General features: G+C 44.9%; 1 protein-coding gene across 1 annotated transcript in view; it reads right to left on the bottom strand.

Annotated features, from left to right (window-relative positions):
- LOC140483464 (monoglyceride lipase-like) overlaps positions 1-15,727 on the bottom strand; it is a 71,077-nt gene that overhangs the window by 31,979 nt on the left and 23,371 nt on the right. The window contains exon 3 of the mRNA XM_072581660.1: positions 5,043-5,179. Coding sequence (XP_072437761.1) covers positions 5,043-5,179 — 137 coding nt within the window. The remainder of the gene's footprint in view (positions 1-5,042; positions 5,180-15,727) is intronic.

The following is a 15,727-nucleotide window of genomic DNA, read 5'->3' as shown; positions in this document are numbered from 1 at the left end:
TCTACAGGTAAACAGTTATAAACTGTTGGCTTATAAGTGCCTTTTTGTCATTCACTCATCGGGTATGGGCCTCACTGGCTGGGTCAGCATTTATTGCCTGTCCCTAGTTGCCCTTCAGAAGGTGGGGGTGAGTTGCCTTCTTGAATCACTGCAGTCTACGTATTCAGGTGCTTAGGTCTATGCCAGGCGGTCTGCCCGGTTTCATTACTTTGTTGAGCCCTTGTAAGAATTTCATACAACTGAACGGCTTGCCACGCCATTTCAGAGAGTAGTTGAGAACCAGCCACTTCGGTGTGGGTCTGGAATCAGATGTTGGTCAGATAAGGTGAGGATGATAGATTTCCTTCCCTGAAGGACATTAGTGAGCCAGATGGGTTTTTCTAACAATGGTTTCATGCTTTTGTTTTTCAATTGAATTCAAATTCCACCATCTGCCAAGGTGGGATTTGAACCCAGGTCCTCCTTAACTGAGTTTCTGGATTAATATTCTAGCAATTATACCACTAGCCCATCACCTCCCCATTTCTAATTACTATAACAACTAGTAATCCCCTTGTAAACTTCCCCTTACACAGACAAACAGACAGAGTAAAATAGGTTATGGGCAGAGGGGAGGAACTGGAAAGGATGTTCATTAATCATTGTTCCCAGGTTTTGCTGTTGAGATGATCCTTATGACTCATCTGCTGGCCGGCAACAGACTTCAGTCACATTTCTCCAGATGCTGTCACAGGTTGGTAAGGCATAAAAGGTGACCAGTTCACTCATAAAAATTCTCTGAGTGGTGTTCTTTAGTTTTACGGTGGGTTTTGACTGCACAGAACAGAGAGACTTCTCCCGTGCTGGGGAAGAACTGAACACATTTGTGTCCTTCTCGCGCTCTCTTTCTCTCTCCCTCTCCCTGTAATTTGTTCCGGGCTCCAAACTGCTCAGTTACCTGAGAACAATCACACAGTTGTTGTCAGGTCTCTCTCGTCAATAACTGGTTGCTAGTTGGGGATTGGTTAGCTCAGTTGCCTGAATGGCTGATTTATGATACAGAATGATGCCAACAATTCCCATGCCAGCTGCTGTTATAGAGTCATAGAGGTGTACAGCATGGAAACATACCCTTTGGTCCAACTCGCCCATGCTAACCAGATATCCTAAATTAATCTAGTCTCATATGCCAGCATGTGACCCATATCTCTTTAAACTTTTCCTATACATATACCCATCCAGATGGCTTTCAAATGGTGTAATTGTACCAGCCTTCACCACTTCCTCTGGCAGCTCATTCCATACATACACCACCCTCTATGTGAAAAAACTGCCCCTTAGGTCCCTTTTAAATCTTTTCCCTCTCACCTTAAACCTATGCCCTCCAGTTTTGGACTGTAGTTCTCCTGGGGAAAGACTTTGATTCTTCATCCTATCCATGCCCCTCATGATTTTATAAGCCTCTATAAGGTCACCCCTCAGCCTCCGATGCTCCAGGGAAAACAGCCCCAGCCTATTCAGCCTCTCCCTATAGCTGAAATCCTCCAACCCTGGCAACATCCTTATAAATCTTTTCTGAACTCTTTCAAGTTTCACAACATCCTTCGGATAGACCAGAATTGAACCAAAAGTTACCATGAAGGACTCTCCTTCTCAATCTTTCCCTTCACCTGAGGTGTGGTGACCCTCAGGTTAAATCTCCATTGGTCATCTCTCTCTCAAATGAGAGAGAAGCGCTATGGCCTGGCAAGACTATAGTGACCTTATTTTACTTACTAACCCACAGACCAATTAACTACTTGGTCTTCTTAACTTCTGTGGTTCAACCTTCAATTACTATTGGGTGGCACAGTGGCTCAGTGGTCAGCACCAGGGTCGCAGATTTGATTCCAGCCTCGGGTGCTCCAGTTTCCTCCCACAGTCCAAAGATGTGCAGGTTAGATGAATTGGCCATGCTAAATTACCCATAATGTCCAGGGATGTGTAGGTAAGGTGCATTAGACTGGGAAATGTAGGTCTGGGTGGGTTACTCTATGGAGGGTCAGTGTGGACTTGTTGGGCCTAATAGCCTATTTCCACACTATAGGGATTCTATTATCTACTCTCTGTCCAAGCCGTTGTTTACGATATGCTTGTTATAGACATCATCTTGCTTGTTTTTCAAAACTGCAGCTCCCTTTCAAACACATTGAGTTTAAAACGGCTCTTTCTCAGTTCACAATTTTTAAAAACACTAACAAAATACATTGAGACAATTCTTAGCTTCTCATGGAGAGCTTCCTCCAATCTGATTGGATTTTCACCAGGCTGGAGCGGAGTGGGAATTCAATGGCCTTCATGAGAGGTCCAATGTCCGTTGGGTGTATTGGAAGTAGCCAGGAAAATGTATAAAAAGTGGATTAGCTCACTTGGATTATCAGGAAGTTGTCAAGGAATATAAATACCATGTCATGTAAAAAGTGTCTGCTGTGTTAAAAAGGTAGTCCTTGCTGTTTTGTTCCGTTTGTTGACATCAGCCTGAGGGTTAGTGTTATCGGAATACAGTGATTTCACAACCTTTCATTTTCACAGTAAAATGTCTGTCAGTTGACAGCTTTATTAAGTTGCTTATAAAGTCTTTGAAATGGGACGATGAACACAAATCAGGAGAGGCAATGGCTAGTGGTTTGATTGCTGGATTGTTAATCCAGAGACCCAGATAACATTCTGTAAACCCAGGTTCAAATCTTGCCATGGCAGATGGTGGAATTTGAATTCAATAAATATCTGGAATTAAGAGTCTAATGATGATAGGTGATTGTTAGGAAAATCCATCTGGTTCACTAATATCCTTCAGGGAAGGAAATGCCATCCTTACCTAGTCTGGCCTAAATGTGACTCCAGACCCACAGCAATGTGGTTGACTCTTAACTGCCCTCTGGGGCAATTAGGGATGGGTAATAAATGCTGACCTAGACAGCAATGCTCTCATCTTCTGCACGAATAAAAACGAAGTGCCTGTTTTTCTTTATGAGATTAGAGGAAACTAAAGGTAGTAAACGAGTTTTTGCCAATGAGAGTTTTTTTTTAAATAGTGGATTCATCAACAGACACAAGAACACTATTTAATCTCAGCATGAGCCCTGGGACCTCCCCATGTTGGGTATTGAGATGGTAAGCGGGCACAGGGCCTGTCAGGTAGACATGGAGGCAGTCTGTGGGTAAGGCTCGCCTCAGTACGATGGCACTTTGTCACAGCTGTGAAATGAAAAGATTAAAGTGGAAGAACAGAGTGCACCCCTCAACTCCCACGTGCCTGCCACACTCCCTCCCGCTGCACCCACTCCCCATGCCCCATCTACATTCACAGTCTGTTGTACAAGGGTTTAAGAGTCTGAAAGAGTTAATACTGAGGATGGGTTTCAGCACCACCAACTTTGGCAATGTCATATGTATCAATGGGCAGTACAGCCTAAAACCAGCTCTTGTGCTCAACACGAAAGTGTTTATGACAAGTTAGTGACTAGTTACGGGTTACGTTGACCTGAAATGCGTTCCAGAGAGTTTGATCAGGTTCAGGCATGACTTGCTCCCCAGAAATCCTAAGCAGTTTTTCTCGTGAACACATACAGTATGATCACAGTGGGCAGTGCATTAAGTACGTTTCATGATTAACCCTTTCAGATCCTTACACCTTTACACAGCACAATCTTGCTCCAATGTCACCTGAACCCTCAATGCTAACCTATATCTCTTTACTAACTTCCATTCCCATTTACAGCTCCAATACTCCAATTCACACCAACCAATGCCCCTCTCCCCCCATCCAGACTCTTCTGCCGCCATCATCCCTCCACCTTTGCTCCGCATGCTGTTGGGAGAAAGTGAAGACTGCAGATGCTGGAGATCAAAATCGAGAGTGTGGCGCTGGAAAAGCACATCAGGTCAGGCAGCATCCGAGGAGCAGGAGAATCGACGTTTCGGGCATGAGCCCTTCATCAGGGAGGGGGGTGAAAGGCTAATGCCCAAAACGTTGACTCTCCTGCTCTTCAGATGCTGTCTGGCCTGCCGTGCTCCTCATCCAGGATGTTGCCTGGGCTGGACGGTTCCAGTTATGAAAAGAGATTGGACAGACTGGGCTTGTTTCCCTTGGATCAGAGGAGACTGATGCAGGACTCAACTGAGATGTATAAAATTATGAAGTAGACAAACAGGAAGCTGGAAGAACACAGCAAGCCGGACAGCGGAGAAGTCAACATTTCGGGCGTATCCCTTCTGGCTAGAGATAGGAGGGAACTTTTCCTTTTTTTAATTCATTCACAGGATGTGGGCGGCGCTGGCTGAGCCAGCATCAATTGCCCAGTGGGTGGCAAAGAGTCAACCATGTTGCTGTGAGTTTCGAGTCACATGTAGGCCAGACCAAGTAAGGATGGTAGATTTCCTTCCCTAAAGGACATCATTAGACTCTTAGTTCGAGATTTTACTAAGTTCAAATTCTACCATTTGCCATGGCGGGATTTGAACCCAGGTGCCCAGGACATTACCTGGATCTGCAGATTAACAAGCCCAGCAATAATACAGTCACCTTCCCTGATGGAGGGATGAATGAGCAGGGATCGTGCATGGGATCTGGAACTCACTGCCTTGGAAGGGTGGGACAGGCAGAGACCTTCATCACCTTGAAGGAGGATTTAGATGTGCACTTAAAATGCCAAGTCTATGGGCCAAGTGCTGGGAAATGGGATTAGTGTCGCTCGGTGGTTATTTCTGACCAAGTCAGAGGTCCCATGACACCAGGTTATAGTCCAACAGGTTCACTTGAAATCACAAGCTTTTGAAGCACTGCTCCTTTATCAGGTGAAGTGAAAATAAACCTGTTGGAATATAACCTGGCGTTGTGTGACTTCTGACTTTGTCCATCCCAGTCCAACACCGGCACCTCCACATCACAAGTTTTGACCAGCACGGACTGAATGGGCCGAAGGGCCTTTCCGTGTGCTGTAGGTCTCTGGGACTCCACCCCACATGTTGAATTTGTGCTTCTGATTGCTGAGCCTGAATTGTTTGTTATTCTGTTCACTTACCATGGCGTGTGCAAAAATGAAGACCTTTAGGTTCGGGAAACGGTTCGTCATCATGTCGAAGTGCTGCAGGGAGTCCCGGACGTAGTCTCTGAAACTGGACACATACATGCGCCTGCCTTCACTCTGCCCGTGGCCAACTGTGTGAGGTTGGGGGAGTGGTGGTGGAAGCAAAGACAACGGCTTATAGGAAAGGTACAAATGAATGGGGTGCTCTAACCAACCCTCAGTGAGGTGTTACAGACCAGGAGGGTACACAGTTCACTCTTGTTTGGGCGGGTAGTCTCGGAGGGAGGGAGGGACGGAGGCAGAAGAGTCCACCTGGGTGATCCTTCAGACTCCAAGGTAACCAGATTGGTCAGTGGATCAATAATCTGCTATCGCTACACCTCCAGCTCCCTCCCAACCGGTCCCTCACAACCACTGAATGTGAAGATACTGGAAGAATTAACTTGTGCCTATGCAATGGTTCAGCATGATCCTAAAATAAACATTCACAAAACACTTCACGTCGTGTCTAATTACTTCAATCAAGCGACACTCAGGAAGAAAAATGTGCAAATTTAATACAGCACTTGCAGTACAAAGTTCAAGAGTTCCAATGGAGTGAAGTGGTTCAAGAAGGCAGCTCACTACTGCCTCCTCAAGGGCAATTAGGGAATGGGAGACAAGGAAAGCTGCATTCCTTCAATAAATTAAAACAAAAGCACTGTCACCTCAGGAACGTACGAGCCCACTTGATACCCATTCATTTCTGTAGCGCCTTTCTCAGCCCCCGTTCATCCCAAAATGTTCCAAAATCATTAAAGGGAGATCACTCTCATCACAGAGGAAATACAGCCCAGGAAGCTCCCACAAACGGTAACATGGTAATAACCAGGCTACCCATTTTGGTGCAAAAAGACCAGTTCTGAAGAAGGGTCACTGAACTTGAAACACCAGCTCTGTTTCTCTCTCTCTCTCTCTTCCACAGATGCTGCCAGACCTGCTGAGTTTCTCCAGCAATTCTTTATTTTCTTGCTTTGGATTTCCAGCATTTGCAATCCTTTGTTTTATATGAATCTGTTTTTGGTGAAGTTGGTTAGAGTGACAAATATTAGCGCCATAACATTAAGGAGTGCTTCTCTGTCCCTTACACCCAGCTCCCAGGTCAGGCTACAGCAGACGCACTTTGTTGGTCATATCCCAGGGGACGTAATGTGAAAAAAAATCACAAATGAGGCCATTCAGCCCATCGATCCATCATTCAATAAGATCATGGCTGATCTGACTGCAAACACAAATCCACATTAACTCCTCTCTTATACAACCTTTCACACCCCTCACTTAATAAGAATCTATCCAAATATCCAACACTTCTTTAAAAATATTCAAAAGCTCTGTTTCCATCACACATGACCCTCTGATGGAAAAACATTTCACTTTATGTCTGTTTTAAGATACTTTCCGTATCAACTTGTTCAGATATGTTTTTACACACCTCTGGAGCAGGTTGGACTTGAACTTAGATTTGAATTGAACAGTGTGGTGCTGGAAAAGCACAGTAGGTCAGGCAGCAACTGAGGAGCAGGAGAGTGGACGTTTCAGGCATAAGCGCTTCATCAGGAAGGACTTATGCCTGAAACGTTGATTTTCTGCTCCTCGGATGCTGCCTGACCTGCTGTGCTTTTCCAGCACCACACTTTTCAACTCTGATCGCCAGCATCTGCAGACCTCACTTTTTCTTTGAACTTAAACCTCCTGGCTTAGAGGTAGGGTCACTACCAAAAAAGTCCTTATCTCTGCTTTAACTTAGTCATAGAATCATAGAGTCATGGAGATGTACAGCACAGAAACAGACCCTTCGGTCTAATTTGTCCATGCCAACCAGATAGCACAACCCAATCAAGTCCCACCTGCCAGCACCCAGCCCATATCCCTCCAAACCCTTCCAACTTATTTTGAAACAGTGACCCCAAATTCTGGATTACACCATGTCAGGCATAACCCTGTCTACATCCGCCCTGATAAAACCCCTTTTAGAATATTTAATGTTTCCATCAAAATCAGTCTTTAAAACTGACCTCCCACCACCTTCAATATTTTTATGAAAAATAAGTGTTCAAACTAAATTGGAAATAAATTCTTTCAAGGTGTTACTCGGTGAGATTCACGCCAATTCTGCAGGGATATTTGGATGGCTCTGGAGACTGGAGTTAACCAAGAGCTGACAGGAAGTCAGATTCATGTCACAAGGTACGGAGGCCAGCTGGAGATTGTTTCAAAATTACATCCACTACCAACATGGTGTAAGTGTCTATGTCAGAGTGAGAGATAGGAAAGAACTATTTTTCTACAATTTCTTTTTCAAATCATTCGCAGATTGTAGGCATCACTGGCTAAGCCAGTATTCAAAATGTCAAGAGGGCAAGTAGGCTTGCTCGCTGAGCTGGAAGGCTCATTTTCAGACATTTCGTCACCATACTAGGTAACATACGAAGCTGCATCAGAACATTATTTCAACAAGTCACCACACACTGCAGCACAGAGGAACTACACAGGGCAGAGGCAAATCACCTATACCGTGTATTCAAAAAGAATGGGTACCCAATGAACACAGTTCACCGATTTCTCAGCAACAGACCCAAACAAGCAGACAAAACGCGTCCAGAAACCCTAGCCACACACCCCCAACATCAAAGACATCTCGGACATAACTGCCAAATTACTCGGACCCCTCGGCATCATGGTAACCCACAAACCCACTAACACACTAAAACAGCTGCTAATGAACTTGAAAGACCCTACACAGACAGTGCCACAAGGATCGGTGCTGGGCCCTCGACATTTTGTCATTTACATAAATGATTTGAATGTGAGCATAAGGGGTACAGTTATTAAGTTTGCTCATGACACCAAAATTGGAGGTGTAGAGGACAGTGAAGAGGGTTACCTCAGATTAAAACAGGATCTGGACCAGATGGGCCAATGGGCTGAGAAGTGGCAGATGGAGTTTAATTCAGATAAATGTGAGGTGCTGCATTTTGGGAAAGCAAATCTTAGCAGGACTTATACACTTAATGGTAAGGTCCAAGGGAATGTTGCTGAACCTTGGAGTGCAGGTTCATAGCTCCTTGAAAGTGGAGTGGTAGGTAAATAGGATAGTGAAGAAGGTGTTTGGTGTGCTTTCCTTTATTGGTCAGAGGAGTTGGGAGGTCATGTTGCGGCTGTACAGGACATTGGTTAGGCCACTGTTGGAATATTGCATGCAATTCTGGTCTCCCTCCTATTGGAAAGATGTTGTGAAACTTGAAAGGGTTCAGAAAAGATTTACAAGGATGTTGCCAGGGTTGGAGGAACTGAGCTACAGGGAGAGGCTGAACAGGCTGGGACTGTTTTCCCTGGAGCGTCGGAGGCTGAGGGGTGACCTTATAGAAGTTTACAAAATTATGAGGGGCATGGATAGAATAAATAGGCAAAGTCTTTTCCCTGAGGTTGGGGAATCCAGAACTAGAGGGCATAAGTTTAGGGTGAGAGGGGAAAGATATAAAAGAGACCTAAGGGCAACTTTTTCATGCAGAGGGTGGTACGTGTATGGAATGAGCTGCCAGAGGAAGTGGTACAGGCAACATTTAAGAGGCATTTGGATGGGTATATGAATAGAAAGGGTTTGGAAGGATATGGGCTGAGTGCTGGCAGGTGGGACTAGATTGGGTTGGGATATCTGGTCGGCATAGACAGGTTGGACCGAAGGGTCTGTTTCCATGCTGTACATCTCTGACTCTCATGTCATTTACAAAATGCTGTGCAAGAACTGTAACAAACACTACATTGGACAAACAGGCAGAAAACTAGCCACCAGGATACATGAACATCAACTAGCCACAAAACGACATGACCCTCTCTCACTCATACCCTTACATACAGATAAGGAAGGACACCACTTCGACTGGGGCAACACACCCATCTTAGAAAAAGCCAAACAGATACACGCACGAGAATTCCTAGAAGCATGGTATTCCAACCAGAACTCTATCAACAAACACTTGGATCCCATTTACCACCCCCTGAGAAAGAGAACATGAAATGACATCACCACAGGAAATGATGTCACCACAGGAAATGACGTCACCAGCCCAAGGAAACCCAAACATATAAATAGAAAGCAGGAAACACCAGCAGTGCTTTGTCCAGAGGCTCACTGAAGATGTTACCTAGTAGGGTGATGAAACACCTGAAAATGAACCTTCCAGCACAGCGAGCAAACCTACACCCAGAACCTCAACCTGAGCTACAAATCTTCTCAAAACTCACTGAGGGCAATTAGAAGTCAACCGCACTGCTGAGGATCTGGAGTCACTTGTAGCCCAGACCAGGTAAGGATGGCAGTTTTACTCCTAAAAATGCATTAATGAACCAAACAGGTTTCTCACCCAGCAATCAGCAATGGCTTCATGAGACTCCTAATTCCATATTTTTATTGAAATAAAGTTCCACAGTAGGATTTGAACCCACACATCCAGAACATTGATTGGATCTTTACATTAATAGTCAAATGATGACACCACTAGGTCATCATCTTGAAGTGCTCATGCCTGAAATATCAATTCTCCTGCTCCTTGGATGCTGCCTGACCTGCTGTGCTTTTCCAGCACCACACTCTCGACTCTGATCTCCAGCATCTGCAGTCCTCACTTTCTTCCATCATCTATATATATGTTACCCGATCCTGAAAAGGGTGCGGATGTAAATTCAATGATAACTTTCAGAGAATTGGAGCATATCATCTTATGGGGTTCAACCAAATATGTGGCAACCCTGTAGAAAGATTCTCAGGAGTCCTGGAAAAGGGCAGGTTAATTTGGGTGATGGTTTGGTGAGTTGAAAACAGGGAAGCTGAAAGTCACATAAACAGAAGTAGCTAGAAAAGCTCAGCAGGTACAGCAGCATATGCGGAGAGGAATCAGAGTTCATGTTTCAGGTTGAGTGACCCTTCCTCAGAACACTGAGGAAGCTGGAAGTTTACTGGTCAAGGGAAGGAGAAAAGAATTCCTAAATGGTAGCCATGTCTTGTTTATCAAATTGGGGTTGTCGAGGGTCTTGGGAGATGTTCTGGGGAGGCTCTGTGTAAGTGTGAGCAGCAGGGGGTGGTGTGAGGCTATCACATGTACAGGTTTGGTCAACTTCATCTCCTGACAGGGGAGTGCACATGGAGGAAGACTAAACTGGTTGAAACATACAGATTCTTTAAGGTAGCAGGTAGATAGGATAGAAGAAGGTGTTTGGTATGCTTTCCTTTATTGGTCAGAGTATTGAGTACAGGATTTGGGAGGTCATGTTGCAACTGTACAGGACATTGGTTAGGCCACTTTTGGAATATTGCATGCAATTCTGGTCTCCTTCCTATAGGAAGAATGTTGTGAAACTTGAAAGGGTTCAGAAAAGATTTACAAGGATGTTGCCAGGGTTGGAGGGTTTGAGCCACAGGGAGAGGCTGAATAGGCTGGGGCTGTTTTCCCTGGAGTGTTGGAGGATGAGGGGGACCTTACAGAGGTTTATAAAGTCATGAGGGGCATGGATAGGATAAATAGGAAAAGTGTCTTCCCTGGGGTGGGGGAGTCCAGAACTAGAGGGCATAGGTTTAGGGTGAGGGGGAAAAATACAAAAGAGACTTAAGGAGCAATCTTTTCATGCAGAGGGTGGTACGTGTATGGAATGAGCTGCCAGAGGAAGTGGTGGAGGCTAGTGCAATTGCAACATTTAAAAGGCATCTGGATGGGTATTTGAATAGGAAGAGTTTGGAGGGAAATGGGCTGGGTGCTGGCAGGTGGGACTAGATTGGGTTGGGATATCTGTTGAGCATGGACGAGTTGGATTGAAGGGTCTGTTTCTGTGCTGTACATCTCTATGACTCTCAGGATGCGACAGGGTGGATGTAGAAAGGTTATGTCCCCTCGAGGGAAAGTCTACAACCAGATAGCATCACGTTAGGGCAACGAGTTGCCTGTTTAAGACAGAGATGGGAAGGAACTTCTTCTCTCAGAGGGGAGTGAATCTGTGGAATTCTTTACAACAGAGGGCCGTTGAGGTTGGGGTCATTGTAATAACTGCACAGACGTTAGTATCCTGTCACCCTTTATTTACTTGTGCACAGTACACACTGGCTGCAAACAGCCAGCTCAGAGTCAGTCCCTGAACTGAGGAGATTCTAAATCCCCTGTTTATAGTTAATCAGCCAAGGCTTCCTGATTGGTCCAGGTTAACAACCCCAATCAATGACCTCATCATCAATAGGATCCACCTGGTTCCAATTGCTATTGTCATTAAGTCTGTAAGGGTATCAATGGGCTATGGAAAAGGCAGGAAAGTGGAACTGATGATTCTTTTTTCTTATTCATTCACAGGATAAGGGTATCACTGGCTAGGCAGACCCATACCAGAGGGCAGTGGGTCTGGAGTCACATGTAGGCCCGACCAGGTAAGCATGGCAGTTTCCTTCCCTAAAGGACATTAGAGAACCACATAGGTTATTCCCTAACAATGGATTCATGGTCATGAGACTCTTGAATTCAAATTCTACCACCTGCAGAATTCTGGATTTGGACCCAGGTCCCCAGAACATTACCTGGGTCTGGATAAACAGTCTATCAAAAGTGCCACTAGGTCTCCCGAATTTGTTTAGCAAATCAGCCATGGTCTGATTGAATACCGGGGCAGACGTGACAGGCTGAATGGCCTACTTCTGCTGCTACATCTTATGAGAGATATACATTTGAAAAGGAAACATTTCCAGGACTGCATGTGGGAAAAGAGCAGAGAAATGGGACTAATTGGATAGATCTTTCAAGGAGCTAGAATTGTTGTGATGAACTGAATGTCCCCCTGCTGCGCTATACAATTCCATAAATGGACAGGGAGTTGGGGGCGGAGGGGGATAGGTTGTGTGGGTAATTGTATATCTGAATCCTTTCATAGGTCACTTTCTAAGAGGGATTAATTCCTTTTGGCCTCTGTTCTCCAAAACCCATCATTAACCTGGAACCGCGCTTCAAGTTATGTACACGTTGGCTGGCAGACTGTTACTGAGGCAAAAAACAGAATGCCTCTGCCAAGTTTGGAACAAAGTCGGGTTAGAGTCTTTTGTCTAACCTCAAATGAGCGGGGCCCAGCAGACAATTCCACCTCAGAACATAACCTTTTTACTCTCTGCAAAAATTGCTGGTACCAAAAAAAAATGTAGCAGTTAAGTTTTATACAAGCAAATCCATCTTCCAAAAGAACAGTCTTTATACATTCCAATGAACGAGAGATACCAGCATTTTAATTATAAAAATTACACAAGAACAAGATGGGAGGTAAGGAGATTTAGATTTTAAACTGATTGAGTTGTTATGATGTGCTAAGTGCTGCCTGAAAGCACTTTCAAATGGAGTTTTCGAAAGAAAATCAGATGTGCACTTGAAAGGCAGAGATTTAAAGAATTCTGGAATAACAGTGTGTGAATGAGTGGTACTAATTATTCTCTGTTCTAAGATGTACAAATTTAGCTTCTCTGGTCTCTCCATACTTGGTGTAATCTTATGAATGAGGCTTTACAGAGTGTTTTCCAGTAAATTCCTGGCAACTGTTTCCAGGCAGATTAGGTTCATTGCTTCAGTGGATTCTTAACATGTCTTTGTTGAAGGACCCTTTTCAGAATGAATTAGCAATGACACAACCCATCTGAACTGTAAAACTATACAATACATGGAAGACAGAAGTGACACAGGGGTAGCAACAGTTTAATGGTGCTTATAAGGGAACAAGAGTATATGGGTCTGTTTGGTCTCCATAAGCCCATAAGATATAGGAACTGAAATATGCCATTCAGCCCATCGAGTACAGAACACAGGGTTCAAGGCAGGATTATTGGTAGTGTGGAGGAACAGAGGGATCTTGGGATCCATCTCCATAGATCCCTCAAAGTTGCTGCCCAAGTTGATAGGGTTGTTAAGAATGAGTATTGTGTGTTAGGTTTCATTCAACTCAAGGGGACTGAGTTTAAGAGCCACAAGGTTACACTGCAGCTCTATCACGCACCAGTTAGACCACACTTGGAATATTGTATTCAGTTCTTGTTGCCTCATTAAAGGAAAAAATGTGGAAGTTTTTGAGAGGGTGCAGAGGAAATTTACCAGGATGCTGCCTGGACTGGAGGGGCATGTCTTATGAAGAAAGGTTGGGGGAGCGAGGGCTTTTCTCATTGAGGCGAAGGATGACAGGTGACTTGACAGACTTGTACAGGATGATGAGAGGCATAGGTAAAGTTGATAGACATAGGCTTTTCCCCATGGCTGCAATGGCTATCATAGAATCATAGAGTCATAAAGATGTACAGCAGGTAAACAGACCCTTCGGTCCAACCTGTCCATGACGACCAGATATCCCAACCCAATCTAGTCCCACCTGCCAGCATCCGGCCCATATCCCTCCAAACCCTTCCTATTCATATAGCCATCCAAATGCCTCTTAAATGTTGTAATTGTACCAGCCCCCACCACATCCTCTGGCAGCTCATTCCACACACGTACCACCCTCTGTGTGAAAATGTTGCCCCTTAGGTCTCGTTTATATCTTTCCCCTCTCACCCTAAACCTATGCCCTCTAGTTCTAGACTCCCCCACCCCAGGGAAAAGACTTTGCCTATTTATCCTAACAATGGACCTCATAATTTTGTAAACCTCTATAAGGTCACACCTCAGCCTCCGACGCTCCAGAGAAAACAGCCCCAGCCTGTTCAGCCTCTCCCTGTAGCTCAGATCCTTCAACCCTGGCAACATCCTTGTAAATCTTTTCTGAACCCTTTCAAGTTTCACAACATCCTTCCGATAGGAAGAAGACCAGAATTGCACGCAATGTTCCAACAGTAGCCTAACCAATGTCCTGTACAGCCACACTATGACCTCACAACTCCTGTACTCAATACTCTGACCAATAAAGGAAAGCATACCAAACGCCTTCTTCACTATTCTATTTACTTGCGACTCCACTTTCAAGGAGCTATGAACCTGCACTCCAAGGTCTCTTTGTTCAGCAACACTCCCAAGGACCTTACCATTAATTGCATACGTCCTGCTACGATTTGCTTTCCCAAAATACAGCACCTCGCAGTTATCTGAATTAAACTCCATCTGCCATTTCTCAGTCCATTGGCCCATCTGGTCCAGATCCTGCTGTAATCTGAGGTAACCCTCTTCACTGTCCACTACACTTCCAATTTTGGTGTCATCTGCAAACTTACTAACTGTACCTCTTATGTTCGCATCTAAATCATTTATGTAAATGATGAAAAATAGAGGACCCAGGACCGATCCTTGTGGCACTCCACTGGTCACAGGCCTCAAGTCTGAAAAACAACCCTCCACCACCACCCACTGTCTTCTACCTTTGAGCCAGTTCTGTATCCAAAGGGTGAGTTCTCTCTTTATTCCATGAGATCTAACCTTGCTAATCAGTGTCCCATGGGGAACCTTGTCGAACGCCTTACTGAAGTCCATATAGATCACATCTACTGTTCTGCCCTCATCAATCCTCTTTGTTACTTCTTCAAAATACTCAAATCAAATTTGTGAGACATGATTTCTCACGCACAAAGGCATGTTGACTATCCCTAATCAGTCCTTGCCTTTCCAAATACATGTACATCCTGTCCCTCAGGATTCCCTCCAACAACTTGCCCACCACCGAGGTTAGGTCTATAGTTCCCTGGCTTGTCTTTACCACCCTTCTTAAATAGTGGCACCACGTTTGCCAACCTCCAGTCTTCCGGCACCTCACCTGTGACTATCCATGATACAAATATCTCAGCAAGAAGCAGTAGCAATCACTTCTCTGGCTTCCCACAGAGTTCTCGGGTACACCTGATCAGGTCCTGAGGATTTATCCACTTTTCACCGTTTCAAGACATAGAACATAGAACATAGAACAATACAGCACAGAACAGGCCCTTCGGCCCACGATGTTGTGCCGAACTTCTATCCTAGATTAAGCACCCATTCATGTACCTATCCAAATGCCGCTTAAAGGTCGCCAATGAATCTGACTCTACCACTCCCACGGGCAGCGCATTCCATGCCCCCACCACTCTCTGGGTAAAGAACCCACCCCTGACATCTCCCCTATACCTTCCACCCTTCACCTTAAATTTATGTCCCCTTGTAACACTCTGTTGTACCCGGGGAAAAAGTTTCTGACTGTCTACTCTATCTATTCCTCTGATCATCTTATAAACCTCTATCAAGTCACCCCTCATCCTTCGCCGTTCCAACGAGAAAAGGCCGAGAACTCTCAACCTATCCTCGTACGACCTACTCTCCATTCCAGGCAACATCCTGGTAAATCTTCTCTGCACCCTCTCCAAAGCTTCCACATCTTTCCTAAAGTGAGGCGACCAGAACTGCACACAGTACTCCAAATGTGGCCTAACCAAAGTCCTGTACAGCTGCAACATCACCTCACGACTCTTGAATTCAATCCCTCTGCTAATGAACGATAATACTCCATAGGCCTTCTTACAAACTCTATCCACCTGAGTGGCAACCTTCAAAGATCTATGTACATAGACCCCAAGATCCCTCTGTTCCTCCACCTGACCAAGAACCCTACCATTAACCCTGTATTCCGCATTCTTATTTGTTCTTCCAAAATGGACAACCTCACACTTGACAGGG

Source organism: Chiloscyllium punctatum, chromosome 12 (genome assembly GCF_047496795.1).
Source record: "Chiloscyllium punctatum isolate Juve2018m chromosome 12, sChiPun1.3, whole genome shotgun sequence".
NCBI classification, from domain to species: Eukaryota; Metazoa; Chordata; class Chondrichthyes; order Orectolobiformes; family Hemiscylliidae; genus Chiloscyllium; species Chiloscyllium punctatum.
Note: the sequence above shows the minus strand (reverse complement) of the source record. Positions and strands in the feature narration are given on the sequence as shown.